The 22,593-nt window shown below is 40.8% G+C and overlaps 1 protein-coding gene and 1 long non-coding RNA gene across 2 annotated transcripts; one reads left to right on the top strand and one right to left on the bottom strand.

Moving 5' to 3' along the window:
* Positions 1–710: 710 nt before the first annotated feature.
* Positions 711–4,338, bottom strand: LOC126710350 (uncharacterized). The gene is made up of 2 exons (XR_007649641.1): positions 4,156–4,338; positions 711–1,116 (listed from the first exon to the last, which is right to left on the bottom strand). It is a non-coding gene; the product is annotated as an uncharacterized LOC126710350 (long non-coding RNA).
* A 12,816-nt stretch (positions 4,339–17,154) lies between these two features.
* On the top strand, positions 17,155–20,939 carry LOC126708884 (L-cysteine desulfhydrase). Its single transcript, XM_050408877.1, has 2 exons — positions 17,155–18,647; positions 20,639–20,939. Exon 1 carries the CDS (start codon positions 17,290–17,292, stop codon positions 18,640–18,642), a length of 1,353 nt encoding a protein of 450 aa, XP_050264834.1. The 5' UTR covers positions 17,155–17,289; the 3' UTR covers positions 18,643–18,647; positions 20,639–20,939.
* The last annotated feature ends 1,654 nt before the right edge of the window (positions 20,940–22,593 follow it).

A 22,593-nucleotide genomic window follows, 5' to 3' on the forward strand; every position in this document is an offset into this window, starting at 1 on the left:
AGGTCCTCCTGACTATCAGGACATACATTTGAGCTGTACCTAGCATATCCAAGGAATTGTTTCTCCTCGGACCGCCCTCCCATTCGTATCTCACTTATTAGATTATAAGCTTGACCCATCCAACACCATTCATTTGATCTCGGATTACTATGCTCTCAGCCAAGGCCTAAGGCCCAATATACAATTTGGACCCTTAACCCTACAATATATATTATCAATACCATTTCTCTTCTCATTTTCTTCCCAATTCCACCCACTCTATTTTCTTTCATTTCCCTTTTCACCCCAACCAAATAATGGAAAATCTCATCTTCCTCTCTTTTTTTCCTTCTCTCCTTTTCCATTCTCTCCCCCAATCAAACATAGCATAAGTTCTTGGAGTTTCCCCCAATTAAACATACTTGATATTTCGATCCAAGCTCTTTAGAGCAACCCCATCAGCTTGTGTAAAGTTTTGCAAAGTAGAAAAAAGTTATTCCTTATACACATTTTGGCCAAAAAAACACCCACATCAGTGGGTGTAAAATTGGGCATTTATGCATAATTGCTACAGTAACCATGCATATATGCACGATTACTGTACCACTTGCATTTAATATTTTAATGATTTTTTCTCTCTCTATCTCTCTAGTTGCTCTCATTCTCACCTCACTCTCATTGTCGCCGATCATCAGAGAACGCCACACCATGCATCAACAGAGAACACCACATCAAAAAATTTCTTCCAAAATCAAGTAAAACAAGAAATTAGTATTACACAGGATTTGTTTGGTTGCCGAGAAAAACACAGAGAAAACAAGAAATAAAGAAAATTAACCAAACACAAAGAAAATCAACAGATCTTTGGTTGCCAATCATCTTTCCTTCTATTTCTACTCTTTTCCATCACTTTCTCACCAACCAAACAAGAAATAAAGAAAATTAGCAACAAAAAAGGCTTGAAGGACTTGGATCTTCAGTGCTAAGAGGAGCATAAGAAGACCGATCCAAGAAGCGAAGCCATTTCGATCACCGGACCGTCGGAATTGGATGTTGATGAAAACAATGGAGCTTGCACGCTGGTGAAAACAACTGCTACTTTCCTTTGCGTGTTGGGTCTGTGAAAGAGTGTTGGATCTATGAGAGAGAGGAGCAGTAAGGGAGAGAAAAATAAAAAATTGTAAATGAATGAATATTTTATTGAATAAATGTGTAGAATAGATAATCTGATGTAGATGTTTTGTAAAAATAAGTATAAAATAGAAAAAGTAGCTTTTTTGCGCAAAATAGATGAAAATTTTGCATCTACTATTCACAGCTAATAAAGTAATAATGATGCATGAGTTAAGAATACAAGATTATTGTGATTGACTTTGGGGCAGCGACATTACACATATATAAAGAGGGAGAAATATATTGTATTTCATTTATGTAATAAGCCATATGCAACATTTATGTAATAAGCCATATACAACAGTTTGAAAAATGTATCCCTTCCATAATAGCATCCAGTATACCAATTTCTAATGCAAACTCCACAACTCTTCTAGCGGCATAAATCTCTACCTCCTCCCTATAAGAGCACTCAAATAAGCCTTAATGCAATTTTAACCAATTTGGTCTAAAAATTTCACTTTTGATTTTTTGACAAACTTAAATTCACATACACATTTGTTTATTTATTTTATTTAAACTAACTTGTAATCTGTGCTTACGCATGGAAATATTGAATAATAGTAATAATTAATGAAGGTCATCCCAACTTTCTTGTTGAGTATTATTATAAATGGGTCACTTAATACAAAATTAAACTACAATTAGAGGCTAATTTTAATTTTGATTATGCCTTGACTTTCATATATCACCGATTTTCTCATATATTGTGCTTTGATCTCAATTTTTTAGGGATAGTTGCTAATTCAAGTGGTGCATTGGAAAATTTTTTATACGTGTCACTTCAATCAACCTACCAACAAAATAAGAACATAAACAACAAATTAGTATCAGTTGTAACTAAATCATGGAGCTTTAGTAATTGTCTCTAAAGCACGAAAACCTTTTACAATTACATGCTGTAGTTATTGGGTCGTAGGCATTGTATTTGTGAAACTTGAAACTCTTTCAGGCATGACCTTTGTTTTGTGCTAGCAATTCCATATCAATGGTTTGTTTTACTCATTTGCAATAGCATTTGAACCAGGTTGCTGCATGACCTGGAAATGTTTGAGTTGTTGTATGTTTTGGGTTCAAACAACATGAACTATAGTGATAATCCTACTAATAATCGGTTATTGATTTCTTCCATTGGGGTCCTATTATTTGAGGAGGGATGATTCAGAATGATTTTGCAATTGTCCGAATCAATATTATTGGCTATGTTAAAACTAATGCAAGAAAAAATAAATAAGGTGCTAAGATTCATTGAAATGGATACAATAAGCCAAAAAAGGACATTCTATTTTAGAATTAGGCAAATGTAGATTTTTGAATCAAATCAATTGTCCACATAATGCAATGGATATTATGCATACATAAGTAAAATAAAGGGTGAGGTTTGAGTCCAGTGCCCACTGGACTCGTTGAGATTATGACACGTGATTATTTTTGAACACAAGTCTCCATCTCAACAGGTCCAGTGCATTGGATGCATTGGACCTAAGCCTCATCCTTGTTATACTAAGCTCTGATATGCACTGGACCTAAGTCTCATCCTTGTTATACTAAGCTTTGAGGTTTGAATTGATACTTTAAGAGATAAAGAAAACCTAAAAAACTTCAATATGTTAGAGCTCCATTTAATTTAAATTGTCAACTCCATCTTTAGTGGGTTTGGTTTGCCTCTAATATTTTTTTAATTGGATATATCCTTTTATTTTAAATACATAATGGCATGTGGTAGTGAGTTTTAGTTTCTACATTTTATTTAGTTAATGGATGATGTAACAGTTTTTTATTAAAACAAAATGAGATTCCAGTTAAAAAAGTACTGAAAGTAAGCCAAACCCATATAACAAAATGAGATTTCAGTTAAAAAAGTACTGAAAGTAAGTCAAACTCGTATAACAAAATAGCAAAAAATTCTTGAAAGAAACTTATAAAAAATAAAAAATAAAAAATAACAAACAAACAAACACTTTTAAAGTCCTTACGTCACAAAAATCTTATAGTCAAGCATTTGACAAACATCTTGCAGGCAATTTTTTAAGAGGTAAAATTAAAGGTCAATGCTAAGAAAAAAGATTTGACCACAGTCTGGCATTCATGTTTAGAGACTCCATTCTGAAAACTCTCAAGGAATGAATAGAGACAGCATAAGACTGAAATACAGAAAAGAATTAAGAGCTGTGGAATTGAATGTTGTTTTGAAGGGAATTGAGTGGGTACCTCTTGCGATCATCTTCATCACCATCGTCTAAGTCATTCTAAATCTATAGTCTATATTTTTCTTATAATAGATTAATTTAGCATCCAGAGAATCATTTTTGGGGAACCATGTTTATTAGCGACAGAACAAATATATCCTTTTATAATACCCACTACTGCCAATTATATATCTCACTCGTTTTCATAAACATTCTTTCAAATATATTGAATGCAGAATGGAAATCAATCCCTAACAAAGTTTAAATCTTTTTGCCACGTAATTGATATATATGACTTGAAACGGTCAACATATATTGAACAAAATAAATAGGTTGGATATCAACAAAGATATAAACATTGCCAATCTTGATGAACCAATATCTTTTGCATTGGTCCAAGAACAAACGCATTAGTTTCAATAATTGTTCCAGAGTGAATGATGTAAAAAATTAAAGAGTGAGAACGTATTGAAAAATTAAAAATTGAAAATAAAGGTACAAAGGCAGGTAACCTAGCAAAAAAAAAAAAAAAAAAAAAAAATGAAGAAGAAGAAAAGATAGTTTGTCAATTTCCCTCTTTTACTCTTGCTAAGAGCCTTTGCACTTAACTAAACAACTCAAAAATCAAAATCAGAACCAAATATAGCAAACCATTAATTAAATTTAATATAAAAATTCAACAACAATTCAATTTTTACAAATTGAACATCATAAGCTATTTGATTGTTTTAACAATAATTGAAACCATAACTTAAAATTTTGTATAATTTGGATCTAATCAAAAGAAGAAGAGGCAGGGCCTTAGCAGACAAACCTTTTGGATCTGATTTCATGGAGAAGTTGGTCATGGTTTTTGTCTCACGAAAGATCCTGCACGCAATGGATTGAGATCTCTAAAAAGGTTTTAGAGTGAAGAGAGAGAGAGGTAGCTATCCTTTTCACCACATTTTGCCAACGGACGTATATCTCATGTGCCCCTCTAAATAATTTCATTTTTTATCTTTCTCTCGTTTCTAATGCCTGGTCCTTTCGGTTTTAGCGTGTAGTAAGTATCTGTGCATCAAAATTAAGAAAAATTTTGGGACAAATGGCAACAAAATTAGAGCTCAATTTTGCTTAGTCCCTTCAATTTTAGCGTGTAGTAAGTATTTGTGCATCAAAATTAAGATAAATTTTAGAACACATGACACAAAATTAGAGCTCAATTTTAGAATCTAATTGAATTTTCTTAGAGTTTTACCTATTAATATATATAGATGTTTTTTCTCTCTAATAAAATAAATAAATAAATATTTTTTTTCACTTCCCCCCCCCCTTCCATTTCACAACAACGCCTTCTCCTTTCACATTCACAAATTTACCAGTTGTAATTTTCCCTCTTCACAATAGATCGAAACTCGTATCGATACCAAACCAAGCGAGATTGGTATAATACCAAATGAATTAGAACTTGGAGCTCGGATCTTATGATTTAGCCATCGTTGATAGCTTTGTCGTGATACGTCAAGCTCTGCTTCACTCCATTTTGATCTCCTCCTTCCTTTCCAGAGAGAGAGAGAGAGAGAGATAGAGAGAGAGAGATAAAAATATTTTTATTTGGTGTTTTGATGAACAATACATTAGTAAATTTATTAAATAGCTGTTCATAGATTAAATTTCGGGATAAATTATTGAGATTGATGCAACATGATCTTAAATTGAGTTTTGTTAAATATTTATGGAAATTGTGTTTTAACAAGGTTGACAAGAGTTCTCTTACAAGGTTGTCCTTGGAGTTTAATGTTAATTGAGTTCCCATGCTCATCGCACATAGCTATTTTGATACCTAATGATGACGTTGAAAATTATCACCAATAGGTCACACCGTACTCGCGACTCAAAGCGAACCTGCACAACAAGAGCGATCGAAAGAAAACCTTTAGAGAGCACCGGTGTGGTGCCGGCCAAACACTCTCCGAAGGTCAAGTTAGAATTCTTCTCTTTACTCTAGAGTGCTAGAGAGGGTCAATTAAAAACGTACCTTGATTTGCAAAGGTGTTAGTCCTTTTATAGTGGTAGAGAGTTGGCTTTTCTTCTTGATCTCCAAATCTTTTCCATGTGGGACTCTAATACAAATTCTCCTGAGCGTGGTGAGCAAGGATTTCCATTTTCGGATCTTAGGGCTTTTCTAGGCGATAGAGATTTCGGATCATGGGCCCTTACTATGTCTGTCAGCGATGGGCCTTCACAGCGCATGGGATCATCTTTACACAAGCCCAACAGTTCCAGTCCGTCAGGCCCATTAAGGTAGGCCCATCAGGCTTTATATTTTATCATCTTCAGTTGCCCCCTTCACCCCAATGGTCCGTCAGCTTTTAGGACAAAGGATCAATGGGGTGACGATCCTAACGTAAGGGTATGACGGGTATTTTTTATGACGGAACGAAACCCATGAGACAAAAAAAAGGTTTTAAGTTTATAGTCACAACTGGTTGACGAATTAATGCAAGAAAGGATGACGGTTCTAGATGGATCAACCCGTCAGAAGAAGATTCGTAAAGTTGACGGTTCCATGAAGGGTACAATCTGTTGATGCGTGCTGACAGGTTGTCAACATTTATTGAGCATGCCATGTGTCAATCTCTGAATGGCCATTGTATAGGATCGAAGCGTCGCTTCGTTTTCCGTGCATCTCCTATATATATAAGGCGCCTCACTCTCCCATTTTTACTATTTTCAACCATAAATCGTTTGTCAGAGTGAAGCCGTCAACCTTGTCAGAGAACTCCGTCGAGGGCGAGTATCTACCGATTACACCAACCGTCACCTATCCTCTGCTAAGTGTGGTAAGTACTTACTTTAATACCATAGTCAAGTTACATTTCCATCCTTGCATTGTTGTTAGGCTTACTATACCCGTCAATACTTTCAAACCTGTCAGTCTTAGGTTTCATCGTCAATTGTAGGAAATGTCTAGTGCGTCAAGTAACCAGTCGGTGGTTCGTGACGGGACGGAATACGAGGATGTATACCCGTCTGGTCATAAAGACCAAGAGAGTCCCGGCGAAGATAGGAGTCCGTCTGCCTCCTCTTCATCCTCAACAAATGAGGATATGGAGATAGTTGAAATAGAAGGTTCTGATGACAACGGGAATCAAGCACTAGAGTCTGTTGTAGGTGCTGATGGACTAAGGCAGTTCATCATGTTACCAGAGTGGACAGTACATAGGTTCACATCCGTCATCAGGGAGAGACATTTCAGTACTTTTAGAACCAACTTCCAAATCCCGGACTACATTTCCATCCGTCTACCCTATGTGTCGGAGAAGCGTTATTATGACGGGGTAGAGGGTGTCGGAGTATACGAGCAGGCGTTGAAGGCAGGACTTCGGTTCCCCCTCTCTACACTTCATAGGGAACTTTTGCACTATCTGGGGTTGTCCGTCACCCAGATATCTCCTAACGCCTGGAGGGTCTTCATAGCCATGGAGATTCTTTATAGTGCAATGTCGAATGGAGAAAGGAGACTGACGGTCCGTGAATTTCTTCACTGTTACCGTCCAGACGAGATTTCTGGATCAAGGGGGATGTATAGTTTTGCTAGTCGAAGCCCCTTGTTGAAGGTGATCTTTGAGACCCCAGACTCAAATAGAGACTGGAAGAGTCGTTACTTCTTCCTGGAGGGTGACAGATGGATGAACCGTCCAGGGGAGACGGAGTACATGCCCGTTGACACAACCTGGGCAGTAATAAATCAATCGTGTATGCACCCGTCTTAATCTTGTAATGCTTTTCATATCTGTCCATTTTTATGTATATATCTTGATCGTCTTTCTCTGCAGGTAGACGGCGCCCGCAAGTTAGCCTTGAGGAATTTAGTTTCCTTGAAAAGATTTGCAGAAAAACTAAGCCGGAGGAAAGGACCTGGGCTAAGTTGGTGAATCCGAAGACCATACATTGGTACTGTGACGGTCCTGAGCCCACCCAAGAGGCTATTAGATACGACGAGCGAGTTCATAGACGTAAGCCCGTCGACTTTACTTTGACATTCATTTAACTTTACTTAGTTTAATTTCATCCGTCATTATTTGCAGAGATGGAAGACGCAAAAAGAAGAGCTTTAATTAAATCTCAAGCCGTCAAGAAGAAGGAATCTGGCGAGGTGGTACCTAAGGGGTCGGCTTCAGCCCCGAAGAGGAAACCGACATCAAAATCTGACAGTCCGTTTAAGCAACCCAAGATCTCTCTTGAACCTGTGGTTGGCTTGATGGCTGAGGGTGCCAAGACCGTCACCCCAGCTAAGCATGGGACGGGAAAAGGTTTCATGACGGCCCCAGACTCTAAACAGGAGAGACCTCCTCCCCTCCTCCGTGACGACTCCAAGTATGCGTTGGAGAAGCTGTCGTCCATTATTACGGCGGAAGATTATGAGGATCTGGGAAACCACTCGACGGAGGCTATGGGAGAGACGGGCCTCTTTGCTGTTGCTCAGGTGAGTTGTGTCCGTCAAATATGTTTGTTTCTCTTTTTCGTTGTTTAGTACATTATGTGACGGGCTCTCTTTTTGTTTGTAGTCCTTGGTCATGATGAAGGGATTACTGGACCGGTGTCTCAATCGTGAGTCTACTTTGGACCGGGTGCGAGCAAAGGTGGAACAGACGAAGGAAGAGCTTGGTCAACTCCATAAATGGAGATCCAATATGGAGAAGAAGCTGGAGCTTTCTGAGAAGGCAAGGAAAGAGCTGGAGCAGAAGTCGGACGAGGCGTTGACGGTTATAGAGAAGAAGGAGAAGGAGATCAAGGAAATGAAGGAGGAGATCCGTCATGCTAAAGAGGTAGCCGTCAAGGAGTACCGCGACTCAGACTCCTTGTTGAGCGAGCTGGCAGACTCTTTCCTGCAAGGCTTTGACAACTCGCTCCGTCAGGTCAAGAAGGCCTACCCCGAACTGGATGTGTCAATGATCAAAGTTGACGACCAAGGCCAGACTTCTGCTCTTCCCGTAGCTTCCGAAAATATGAAGGACCTCTTTGGAGACGGTACAGCTCAGGACGACGGAGCGTCAACCTTGCCGAAGGATGTTCCGGATGCCCACCCGAAGAAAGTTGATTGAAATTCTGTAATTCTTATATTTTGAGGATAGTTTGTTCCTGTTTGGAGTGGTAGGCTAAAATGTGTAATTTAAACATTTATTTCTGTTTTATGTTAGCCTTCATATCGAACAATGTTTTTTCCTTTGATTACGTTTATGCATATTTTCGTTGTTGATTGAGCATTTGCATCCGTGAGGATTTTCCTTTTCCGTCTACTTTTAAAGAAGTTTATTATGAGGATCCGTCCACTTTCTGGTAGTGGTCTTACTTCTAATTGGATCCGTCTATTAGATGGACTTATGGATATACTATCTGTCTGCTTTGTGGTGTTTTACATTTAGCATGACCGTTTATTTCATGGTTGGCTTTTCTAACCGTTTTGATGATCCGTCCGCTTTGTGGACAGCCCTTTCATTGTCGTGGTTATCCGTCCACTTTGTGGAATTGTTTATGACTTTTAAATGTACCGTCCTTTTAATGGACTTGTAAAAAATTTTAACGTAGTCGGTGGTCCGTCCACTTCGCGGACACGTTCTTTTACCGTTATGGCGATCCGTCCATCTTGTGGACTATGTGATTATCCTTCTGGGACGATCCGTCGGACTTCATTTTGTATCCATCCATCTTGTGGATTTCAAGTAAGCATCCCTGTAGGATGATATCATCCCTGTAGGATGGTCCGTCCATTTTGTGGACTTTATTTTGTGTCCGTCCATCTTGTGGACTTTAAGTTATCATCCCTGTAGGATGTTATCATCCCTTTAGGATGATCCGTCCATCTTGTGGACTTCATTTTATATCCATCCATCTTGCGGACTTTAAGTTATCATCCCTGTAGGATGCTCCGTCCATCTTGTGGACTTCATTTTGTATCTGTCCGTCTTGTGGACTTTTATCATCCCTGTAGGATGTTATCATCCCTTTAGGATGATCCGTCCATCTTGTGGACTTCATTTTATATCCGTCCATCTTGCGGACTTTAAGTTATCATCCTTGTAGGATGTTATCATCCCTGTAGGATGCTCCGTCCATCTTGTAGACTTCATTTTGTATCCGTCCGTCTTGTGGACTTTTATCATCCCTGTAGGATGTTATCATCCCTTTAGGATGATCCGTCCATCTTGTGGACTTTATTTTGTATCCGTCCATCTTGCGGACTTTAAGTTATCATCCCTGTAAGATGTTATCACCCCTTTAGGATCATTCGTCCATCTTGTGGACTTTATTTTGTCTCCGTCCATCTTGTGGACTTAAAGTGATCGTCCTTGTAGGGTGATCCGTCCACCTTGTGGACTTTATTTAGTTTTCGTTAACTTTGTGGACAATTGTAATGACATCCAAGTAGAAGATCAAAATTGTATCTGATTATAGAAATGCGTAAAGGAAAAGTGCCTGCCCCCTTGGGCTTAAAAAAGGCACGACAAGATTGTAGCAAAAGAAAAACAGTTAAAAGAAAAACTTATAAAAAGCTTAAAAAGCCAAAAAGAAAATTGGTTGTTGTTCACCGTGTTACTATCACTGGTAGTATTTTCTCAAATGCTCGGCATTCCATGGATGCGGTAGCTTCTCTCCATCTGTTGTCTCCAGGTGGTATGTTCCTCTCCTTTTCCATGACGTAACTCTATAAGGTCCTTCCCAGTTGGGGCCGAGTTTTCCCTGTGTAGGGTCTCTAGTTGCACCCATGACCCTCCTGAGTACGAGGTCTCCTACTTGGAAGTTTCTGTGTCGGACCCGGGAGTTGTAATGTCTGGCCATGCGATCCTGGTATCTAGCGATCCTTTGCTCCGCCGCCGACCTAACCTCATCTATCAGGTCCAGCTGTAGCCTCATAGATTCGTCATTCCTGCTCTCGTCATGGTTGTGAACCCTGTAACTTGTGAGCCCAACTTCTGCTGGGATGACGGCCTCGCTCCCGTATGTCAGTCGGAATGGCGTTTCTCCTGTTGGGGTCCTCGCCGTTGTCCTGTATGCCCACAGTATGCTCGGCAATTCTTCGGGCCATATGCCCTTTGCCCCCTCGAGCCGAGTCTTGATAATCTTTAACAGGGATCGGTTCGTGACTTCAACCTGGCCATTAGCCTGAGGATGGGCGGGTGATGAGTAGTGGTTTTTTATTCCTAGCTGTGTGCAGAAATCCCGGAAGTGGCCGTTGTCGAACTGCCTCCCGTTATCGGAGACAAGAACTCTAGGAATACCAAACCTGCATACGATGCACCGCCAGACAAAACTTCTAATGTTCTTTTCTGTAATGGTGGCCAAGGCTTCCGCTTCTACCCATTTTGTGAAGTAGTCAATACCCACTACCAAGAACTTTAGCTGCCTTACCACCGTTGGGAAAGGTCCCATGATATCTAGTCCCCACTGAGCGAACGGCCATGGAGCCGTTATAGGGGTTAGCTCCTCAGCAGGCTGTCCGATAAAATTGCTGAATCTCTGGCATTTGTCGCAGCTTTTAACGTAAGACTCAGCATCCTTCTGCATGGTTGGCCAGTAATACCCAACTCGTACCAGTTTGTGCACCAACGACCGCGATCCAGAATGGTTCCCGCATATCCCTTCGTGTACTTCCCTCATTACGTAGTCTGCCTCTTCAACCCCGAGGCATCTTAGATAAGGACGGGAGAAACCTCTCTTGTAAAGAATGTCTTTTATCAAGACGAACCTTGCCGCTCGGACTTTTAGCTTTCTCGCTGCCTCCTTCTCTTCTGGCAGTAACCCGTCCTTTAAGTATAAAGTTATCTGTGTAGTCCAGTTTCTTTCGGAGCGTATCTCCTGCATGTTGTCGGGGTCTATTAGTGGAAAAAGTTGAACAAAGGAAAGTACATTACCCGGTGTCATCATATGTTCTGCTGAAGCGGCTTTGGCTAGCCGATCGGCGAGCTCATTTTCTCCCCTGGGGATTTGGACGACCATCGCTTTTAGCCCGTCGACTTTCGCCCTTACTTGATCAAGATATCTCTTCAACCTTTCCCCCTTGCATTCATAATCTCCGTTTACTTAATTGGTCACGACTTGAGAGTCGCAGTAAACGACCACACTTTCAGCTCCGGCGGCTTTGGCTAGGTCGAGTCCTGCCGCCATTGCTTCGTATTTTTTTTCATTGTTGGTAATGGCGAAGTCGAGACGGACCATACATTCAATCTTGTCTCCTTCAAGTGACAGCAATACTATGCCGGCCCCTCCAGCTCGCCGATTGGATGATCCGTCGGTGTAGATGCTCCACTGGGGGGATTCTTCTGCCCCCTTGTCCTCGTCGCGCGTAAACTCTGCTATGAAGTCGGCTACAGCTTGTCCTTTAATGGCCACACGTGGACGGTACTTGATATCAAACTCACTCATTTCTATTGCCCACAGCGTCAGTCGACCTGCGGCTTCAGGATTACTCAGTGCCCTTCGCAAGGGCTTGTCGGTCTTTACGTTCACAGTATGGGCTTGAAAGTAGGGTTTGAGCTTGCGAGCCGCCGTGACCAATGCAAAAGCGAGTTTCTCCATAGGTTGGTATCTTTCTTCGGCTCCGCGGAGCGCCCGGCTGGCGTAGTATACAGGCTTCTGTGCATTATCCTCTTCTCTAATTAAGGTCGCGCTGACTGCGACAGAGGAGACAACCAAGTAGAGGAAAAGTTCTTCACCAGGTTGCGAGGGACTCAATAGGGGTGGTGAAGATAGGTATGCTTTTAATTCCTCGAATGCTCGTTGACACTCGTCCGTCCACTCGAAAGACTTCTTTAGTGTGCGAAAGAAGGGCAAGCACTTGTCCGTGGCTCTCGACACGAATCTATTTAATGCTGCTATATTGCCGTTAAGGTTTTGTATCTCCTTCACATTTCGCGGGGGGGGGGGGGGGCATCTCTACTATGGCTCGGATTTTGTCCGGGTTAGCCTCAATCCCCCTCTGGGATACCATGAATCCTAGGAATTTGCCTGCCGTTACGCCGAATGCGCACTTTCCCGGATTGAGTTTCATGTTGTAGGATCGAAGCGTACCGAATGTTTCCCTAAGATCTTCCAGGTGGTCTTCCTCTTTCCGGCTCTTCACCAGCATGTCGTCGACATAGACTTGGACATTCCTCCCGATTTGCTGCGTGAACATCTTGTTCATTAGCCTTTGGTATGTTGCCCCCGCATTCTTCAGGCCGAATGGCATTACTTTGTAACAGAAGAGTCCTTGACTGGTTACGAACGAAGTCTTTTCCTGATCGGCCTCGTGCATGCGGATCTGGTTATAACCCGAGAAAGCATCCATGAAGCTTAGTAATTGGTGTTGAGCCGTCGAGTCTACTAGGACGTCGACCCATGGAAGGGGATAGCTATCTTTGGGGCACGCTTTGTTAAGATCGGTGAAATCCACGCACATCCGCCACTTGCCGCTCGCTTTCTTCACCATTACCACATTCGCCAGCCAATCGGGATAGTAGACTTCCCTGATGAAGCTTGCCTCTTGGAGTTTGTGGACCTCTTCCGCTATTGCTTGGTCTCGTTCCGGTGCGAACACTCTCTTCTTTTGTCGGAAGGGTGGAAATGAGGGCTATACATTCAATTTATGTACCATGACCAAGGGATCGATTCCTGGCATATCGTCATGGCTCCAGGCGAACACATCCTTATTGCTCCTCAAGAAAGCTACGAGCTCTTGACGGATTGCGGGTTTGGCGAGCGTTCCGATCTTGGTTGTTCTGTCTGGATTGGAACTGTCGAGAGTTATCTCCTCTAGCTTCTCTGTGGGTTCTGCCATCGTTCGGTGCTCTTCTATGTTCAAGGCCTGGATTTGGTCTTCCATTTCCATCATAGCTACATAGCATTCTCGTGCGGCAACTTGACTTCCGCGTAGCTCTCCTACCCCATACTCCGTTGGGAACTTGATCATTAGGTGGTAAGTTGATGTTACCGCCTTCCACGAGTTGAGCGTAGATCGTCCAAGAATAGCATTGTAGGCGGACGAGCAGTCGACCACCAAGAATGTCACGTCCCTGGTGATTTGTTGGGGGTAATCTCCTACTGTCACCGATAACGTGACCGCGCCCAAAGAGAATACCCTACTCCCTCCGAAACCAACGAGCGGGGCGTTTGTCGGTATTAGCTGTTCCCTGTCAATCCTCATTTGCTGGAACGCCGGATAGTACAAGATATCGGCTCAGCTGCCGTTGTCGACCAACACTCGGTGCATGTTGTAGTCGCCTGCCCGCATGCTGACGACGAGGGCATCGTTGTGTGGATGGTGTAGGCGCCGTGCATCCTCTTCCGAGAACTCGATAATGGGTCCTTCCCTTCTTGCTATCTTTGGCACTGTACCCGCCAACTGGACATTTTGTACCATTCGAAGGTATATTTTGCGAGCCTTTTTTGACGATCCGGCCACAGCCGTTCCTCCGATTATCATCCTTATGTCCCCTAATGGGGGTCTTGGTCGCTCGTTTTCTCGGCAGGGGTGTTGTTCTTGCGGGGGTTGATCCGTTCTCTCCTTACTAACGAACTTCTTCAGCTTCCCTTGTCGGATAAGGGCTTCGATTTGTTGCTTCAAGTCGAAGCAATCGACCGTGTCGTGACCATGGTCATGGTGGAAGCGGCAATATTTGTCTCTGGACCTTTTGTTGGGATCACTCTTCAACTTTCCTGGAAACGTCAAGGACCCTTCGTCCTTAATCTACATTAGAACTTGGTCTATCGGAGCGGTTAACGGGGTGAAATTTGTGAACCTTCCGCCCGTGGGTTTTGGACGTTTGTCCTCCCTTCGGTCTCCCATCCTTCCTCTCTTCCGCCCCTGGTCCTGTCAGGGATCCTCTTGTCTGTCTCTTTTCTTGGGTCTATCTTCTCGGGCTAATAGCGCGTCTTCAGCGTTCATATATTTGGTGGCCCTGTAAAGCACCTCCGACATGGTCTTTGGGTCGTTTTTGTATAGGGAGAACAAAAACTTACCCCCTTTCAGCCCATTCGTGAATACTGCTACCAGTATCTTGTCGTCGGTTTCGTCGATCGAGAGCGCTTCTTTATTGAAGCGTGATATGTAGGCCCGTAACGTCTCCTCCTCTCGCTGCTTGATATTCATTAAACAACTCGTGGATTTTCTATACCGATGTCCTCCGATGAAGTGCGTAGTAAATTGAGCACTCAGTTCCTTGAAGATGCTGATGGAGTTGGGTGCTAGCCGGCTGAACCAAATCCTTGCTGCGCCTTTTAGGGTTGTAGGAAAGGCCCTGCACATAATCGCGTCTGCCACCCCCTGAAGGTGCATCAGGGTCTTGAAGGTCTCTAGGTGATCTAGAGGGTCCTTGACTCCGTCATAACTATCCATATTTGGCATGCGGAACTTACTCGGCAGGGGGAAGAAGTTGACGGTTGTCGTGAATGGCGAGTCAGTCCGGTTGACAAGGTCATCAAGATCACTTGACACTCGCCCCTTAAGAGCGTTCATCATTACTTCCATCTGTTCCTTCATCGCCTGCATCTCCACGATGATGGGTTGTGGAGCCGTATCCGTCAGGGAAGGGATGCTAGTGTCCCGTCGCACTGGTCTGCTCGGGGCGTTACTCTCCTGTGGTCCGTCCTGATTTCTCCTTTCAGCGCTGGTCCCTTCTTGATCCGCGCCTTGGTCATTGACCGCCGCATTCTTTTGGTTCAGCTGCTCTTCTAGGTCGCGGTTTTGTTTGGTGAGGCGCTCCACGGCTGTGGCGAGCGTCCTGACCTGTTTCTCAAGGGCAGTCGTAGGGGCTTCTTCTTCTTGAACGTCATTCGTGGTTGCCATTGAGCTACCATGTGACTCTTTTGTCTAGGAAGCGATGAAGTGCTACGCGATTCCCACAGACGGCGCCAACTGATGACGTTGAAAATTATCACCAATAGGTCACACTGTACTCGCGACTCAAAGCGAACCTGCACAACAAGAGCGATCGAAAGAAAACCTTTAGAGAGCACCGGTGTGGTGCCGGCCAAACACTCTCCGAAGGTCAAGTTAGAATTCTTCTCTTTACTCTAGAGCGCTAGAGAGGGTCAATTAAAAACGTACCTTGATTTGCGAAGGTGTTAGTCCTTTTATAGTGGTAGAGAGTTGGCTTTTGTTCTTGATCTCCAAATCTTTTCCATGTGGGACTCTAATACAAATTCTCCTGAGCGTGGTGAGCAAGGATTTCCATTTTCAGATCTTAGGGCTTTTCTAGGCGATAGAGATTTCGGATCATGGGCCCTTACTATGTCTGTCAGCGATGGGCCTTCACAGCGCATGGGATCATCTTTACACAGGCCCAACAGTTCCAGTCCATCAGGCCCATTAAGGTAGGCCCATCAGGCTCTATATTTTATCATCTTCACCTAACATTCTCAGTTCATTGCACACTACTCGATTGAAGTTCAATCTTAATTTTAGATAAAAACTTTTTTACCTTTTGTTAATCAAATATACACAAAAAAATAAAAAAATAAAAAATGAAGCATATGAATATGAAGTACAAACCTTAGGCTAGCTTTTAGTTTAGCAATTCTTAATGTTTCATGAAATTCTTAAGATTTTGCGTTAAAAATGTTTTTTTTTTTCTCTCTCTTTTTGTTTTTGGCAGGATGTTCAAAATTCTTAACAAGCATCTTAAGCACATATATAGAATACTACAAATAATACCACTAATACTAAACTATCATTTGAACCCTCTAAAAAAATAATAATAATGTGAAGCACGAAATGGCAAAGAGCCACCAGTAGTGGTACAAAAGAAAGTGAAATACTCAACACACTATCTTTTTTTTTATTCCTTTTCTTAAACCATTCAAGTATTCAACACAGTATTAAATTATACTATAAGAATAGGTTCTTTTGTTCCCTCCATTTCAGCCAGAGGGAGTGATTCAAATCTATGTCCATTCTATTAATGTCATTTCAGTTTATATATAATATCAACCTTTACAAGAAGAGTCAACAAATTGAGCAAACTTTTGGTGCGATGGTCACTCTACAAGTATAAATGCTTATGGGGTGTGGGGAGTAAGAGCCGGGGTTCAAGTTTCTAAGAGGGAGCTTCACACATATATACACTTAGATTAAATTAGGTAAAAGTAGAAATTCTATCTTGTATAAAAAACAAATTGAGCAAAATCAGATTATTAATTAATATAAATATATGCACCCCTTGCATTTCTTAAGAGACAAAAACTTTCCTTTTTCTCATAAGGTCCTTTGATCCACACACACACAAAAGAAGCTATTTTAATAATAGAAATTTCCATATTTCTTATAAAAGAATATTCCATTTCACAAATTATGACCTAAATAAATGTTCATTACATTAGCTATCTTTTTTGGATGAATCATTAACTATCGTTCCATATTTAAAGGAATAATCACATTTTTGGTCATTCAATTAATCAATTGTTAAATTAAGTAATGTAAGTTGTGCATCTTATAATTATATCTTAATCCAAAGAGATATGCTACGTCTACAACATTTTTACAACATTTTTACAACAAATCATGGGTGGTTAGTTGTTATTGGTTCAAATTTAAAACTAACACTAAGATTACTTTTTTACCCCAACAATAACAACTAGTAACAACTTGCCACTTAGGATTTGTTGTAGAAATGTTGTAGAAATATTGTAAACATAGCATTTCTCTAATCGAAAATAAGAATATATATATATTGGTCCACAGGTGACAGGACCCAGGAGACGCGGCGGGCCGGGCAGACGACGTCGTAGTACCGCACGTGCGCGCCCACACGCAAACACGGTCACACTTGCACTCATCTCTCTCTCTCTCTCTCTCTCTCTCTCCTACGATGCTTATCACCAACACCAAGGCAAGGACTAGTGAGAGAGGGTGTGTGTAGTGTATGAAAGTTTTCGTGTAAAAATTTCTCATAATCCATAGGAATTCATTTCATTTCATTCGGAATCCATGGGCGAAAAAGAAGACCTTCGAAATGGCGACCACGTCGCCAAAAAGCCCAAACTCCTCAAATTGTCCATTTCCGACCCGGAATACCTCCTCGCTTCTGAATTCTCTCACCACGAACCGGGCACGGCCCGAATCAACAACGGCAGTTTCGGGTGCTGCCCCGAATCCATTATCGCCGCTCAACGCACCTGGCAGCTCCGTTTCCTCAAACAACCCGACCACTTCTACTTCTCCACGCTCCGCCCCAATTTGTCTAAGTCACGCGCCGTTGTCAAAACCCTAATCAACGCCTCCGACCTCGACGAGATCTCCCTCGTCGATAACGCCACCACCGCCGCCGCCATCGTTCTTCAGCAAGTCGGGCGCCGGTTTTCTCAAGTAAACGACACCGTTGTCATGTTTCACTGCGCTTTTCCGGCTATCAAGAAATCAATCCAAGCTTACGTCACGCGCGCCGGCGCTTCCGTCATCGAGGTCCGCCTTCCGTTTCCTGTCAACTCCGACTCCGAAATCATCGCCGAGTTCCGAAAAGGATTGTCCAAAGCGAAATCCAACGGCGGGAAAGTTCGATTGGCGATCATCGATCACATCACGTCAATGCCATCGGTTCTTGTTCCGGTACGCGAACTCGTCGAAATCTGCAGAGCGCAAGGCGTGGATCAAGTATTCGTCGACGCCGCCCACGCAATCGGAAGTGTTCCCATCGATGTTCAAGAAATCGGCGCCGATTTCTACGTCAGCAACCTCTACAAATGGTTCTTCGCTCCGCCTTCGGTGGCGTTTCTCTATTGCCGGAAATCGAACTCGTCCTCCTCCACAATGCACCACCCCGTGGTTTCTCACGAGTACGGTAACGGACTCCCGATCGAGAGCTCGTGGATCGGAACCCGAGACTATAGCCCACAGCTCGTTATCCCGACGATAATCGAATTTGTGAACCGATTCGAAGGCGGCATTGAGGGAATCATGGCTAGAAACCACGAACAAGTGGTGAAGATGGGGAAAATGCTCGCGGAATCTTGGGGGACGAGCTTAGGCTCGCCGCCGGAGATGTGTGCAAGCATGATCATGGTGGCATTGCCCTCGAAACTCTGCGTTACGAGCGATGACGATGCATTTTCGTTGCGGTCACATTTGAGGGAGAAGTATAAGGTTGAAGTACCGATATATTACCGGCCTCCGAATGAGGATGACGGCGAGAATGAGCCGAGGGATAAGGATGGATTGATCACAGGATATACTCGAATTTCGCATCAGATTTATAATAAAGTTGAGGACTATTATAAGTTTAGAGATGCAATTAATCAGATTGTGGAGAATCAACAAGTTTGCAAGATGCTTTCGACTAAATGAGAAAGGTTGGTTTGCTTTTCGCCTACTCGTGGAACTGTATTTCAAAATGATTTTGTTATGATCATTGTTTTGTTGAGAACTTATGATAGTAGCTTTTAATGGCTTTAATTTGAGTTGAATGTGCAGTTAATTCTTTTTTTGGATATTATATTGACATACCTGAGATGAAAATATGAATTAGAATTAGAAGACTATTTTATTCTTTTCCTGGAATTTTTGCATGATTGAATGGGACATTATGTATCAAACTGGTAATAGGTGAAGTTGTAATTGTCACTTTGTTCAGGTTGTTGTGTTTGAAAATTGAAATGTGGTTTGCATAGCCATTTTTCATGTTTGCAGTACTTTATTGTCCAATCTCACGGATCATGGTTTTTTTTATGGGAATGCGGTCATGCATGCGTTCTAGTGGTTCTAATTTGAGATTGAAGTCCTCATTTCTCTTAATGATCATCCTTAGTATTACATGGCGTCATGGCCGCCCTTATCAGTTGAGGTCACTATGTTGGTTTCTTTCTCTAACCCTAAACAACTCCTTCAGACTTATCATTTCTATAATATTAATGCATCTTGAGGGTTGAATTTGACAGAAAACTCTAAACTAGACCTCTAAAATGATTTTTGGGTTTCCTGTAAGAATGGGGTGGAGGATGTGGTTGTGGGTTTATGACCCACAAGGTGTGGATGTAAACATACCAATCAAAGGAGAAGAAAAAGATTGCTCTTTGCTCTTTATTTATTTATTGATAAGTAGGTAGTTATGTTGATGAAGAGGATCTACCTCAATTGTACAGCAAGTATCCCAGAAGTATTCCAAAAAGTTACAGAAGTATGATAGGTTCTCAGTCTCTCAGAAGAGCTGTAGATATTTTGGTGGTTTAGTAGTGTGCATGTTAGGTTACCAAAGAATTTGGAAGCAAGAAAATCTCTTTAGAGTTTCTTTTTTATGCTCATGCATTGATTTACTTTTAGGACCCTAGATTCACATCTTTTTAATGTAAAGACAGGAAAAAAAAGAAGCATCAGAGGGATTAGAAACTCTTTCTTTTTTTCTTTTTCTTTTTTTTTTTTTGTTTGGGGGGGTGTTGGGGGGGGGGGGGGGGGGGGGGAGGGGTGAGGGACAGTGAGCCATCTGAAAGATAGAAAGTTGAGGTATAGTGAGAAGTTAAGTCTCAAAATAATTTAATTACTTAGTCTGTGACATTATATGCTCATCTGTGGAAGATGAGCTCTGACTGGGGGATATCAGACAAGAAAGAGTTGTTATGTGTAGTGATCAAGCAAATACCTGGCAACAAAGTGAAACCGACCTTAGGCAGGAGTGTAGATAAGAGTTACTTCACTCAAAAAATACCATATGCAGAGCAAATGCTCAATTGAGCATGATATTATATAGTGGATGAGGCCTCTGTTGGGATGAAGAACAAGCTTTGGATGGTTAAGAACAAGCCAGAGTTATTTTGATTTTTGCCTTCAGATCAAGCAATCTAAATGGTTAAGAAAAAAAAAATGCAATTACTACTCTTCCTAGAGCAAAGACATATGCTGACATGATGGATAAGTCACTTTCAGCTTTTAGCCAGAACGTGTCTTTTAAGTTTTTGAACCCCTTAGTGAGCTGTTTTTTAATTTGTATGTGTCTTTGGATTCCCCTGTGCTTTCAAGATGTTACATGTGTTTTTTCTCTGCATGCAATTACATCTTAGCTTATCTGGGAGGGAGATTGTTTTGGTTGATTGGTAAGTTATGCACCCTATGAGTTTTGGATCCACAAACTCATCCTTGAACACTGTTTTTACTAAGGGAGGAGGGTCATTAGCAATGATGCCTTTAAATTCTTAAATTAGCTTTTATAATCTGCAGAAAATATGGTAACAGAGTGGTAGTAAGGGTGACTTATCTGTCTAACTTTTCCACCATCGTGCCCAGAAAACCTTGATTCAAAGTACAGAGGTACTTGCCCCTGAATCTCTTTTCATATTTTTGTTGTTGGCAGTTACCGGAGCAGCCTTCCATGGAGTGATGTCTGTGTTTCACCTGTTGCTGATACCTGCAGATTGACAAAGTTTAAAAACAACAGAATTTTGGAAGACACCAACAGCTAGGTAGAGATTGTGACAAATGCTTAATGGAACTGAAAAAAGGTTTCTTAAGAGTTTTTCTTAAGAATCTAAGTAAAATTTAAGCTGACTTTCTAGTTTGTGAGCCCTTTTATAGCTATCCTTGTTGTAATCGTGAAAATAAAAGTGTATGAATGTCAGCTTCTTTTCGGCTTCAAATGGATTTACTGTTGTTAATTTGCTTTGTAGGCAGCTTATTGCTTAAAGATGAGATAAAAAGTTATTTTAAGCAAATAAGTTGCTGTAAACAATAAATAAGAGCTGTTAAATGCACGCCACAAGCCTACCTTGTCTGTGCGGGTGGAGGCAGTTTTTCGGTTGAAAGCCAACTGCTGAAAGTTAGTTACAGTATAGTTGTATTTAGAAAAGAAAAAAAAAAAAAAAAAAAAAAAGAAGCGATATGGAAAAAAACTATAGATAAACAAATAAGAAAAAGCACTCTAGTTTGAGCTGTAGGCCGTCCTTGAGCTTGGGATTGTGCGTTTAGTGGAAGAGCTAGAGGCCCTCCTTGTGCAAAAGGAGATGAATATGAAACACTTAAATCTCCAAATTGCAAATGACATGGGAGCTCTGTTTTTCTTTTTTATTTGTTGTTTTATGATTTGATAGTTGCGGGATAGGCGATTTGAAATTTGAAAATATTTTTATCAGAAATACTAGGAAGTGTTAGTTGACCTATAAGACTCTTAACAAATATGGTTGGTGATAGTTCTTTACTTTTTTGTGTTTCATTATCATTTAGAGAGATGCTACGTCTACAACATTTTTACAACAAATCATAGGTGGTTAATTGGATGTTGTAAAAATCATGTTGTAAAAATGTTGCTTGAGGTTCTTAAATAAAAAAATTCCCCCATAATTACTCTCTCTCTCTCTCTCTCTCAAGGATCTGGGAATGAATCAACTTCAACTTTGGGTTTGAATTGGATGGGCATACCAAATAAAACGGGTTCGGATTTGTTAGCTTATGTGTGATTTTTTAATATAAAATGAGTTGTTTCATCATAAATAAAAATAAAAAAATAAAAACCTAAAAAAAACACTTACCAAATTGCTCCATTAGACAAATAGGCAAGGGAACTAATGAGTATTGCCGAATGGATAAATAACACTCATTTTTTAAACTCTACAAACTAATATTATTTTGCGCTCATTTGAAACTTCAAAGGCTAAAACGCTTGGTAGTTAAACTTTAGGAAAAACAATGCATTTTGGCATTTATTTTATTTTTATACATTATATTTTATTTACAATTGATGTGAAAAATCTAGATTTGTTATGAAAACTTGGTTTTACAAGTTTTGTTTTTGTAATATTACTTAAAATGATTTTTTTCCCTATATATTTAATTATTCAATTTTAATTATAAAATTGAACTCTTGTTTAATTTATCGATGATTATTGGATATGTTATACCTCTAATAACATACTTCTAGATAAGAAATGAATTGTAGCTAACTACACATTATGATTATGTTAAATTGCTCAATGCAAGTGTTATACAAAACTATTTCGGTTAACTAAAAGTCTCTAGAAATTTTGATGAAGATTCACTTTTTATTTTTAATTATTTTGATAATTTACTATAAATATTTTGGTTTAATTATAAAAGTTGGGTCTTTCCCGTTCTATTTATACTATGTGGTTCAAGGTAAATGGTACATATTATATGATACGCTTTTCACTTTTTTTTTTTTTTTTTTTTTTGAGGATTGCTTTTCACAATTTATAGTTATAGAGTGGCTCAAGGTAAATGGTACATATGGTAGGATATGCTTTTCACAATTTGACACTCTATAAGTAAATTAAAATGAGTCAAAATGGGATATGC

This window comes from Quercus robur, chromosome 12, assembly GCF_932294415.1.
Source record: "Quercus robur chromosome 12, dhQueRobu3.1, whole genome shotgun sequence".
Classification (NCBI taxonomy): Eukaryota; Viridiplantae; Streptophyta; class Magnoliopsida; order Fagales; family Fagaceae; genus Quercus; species Quercus robur.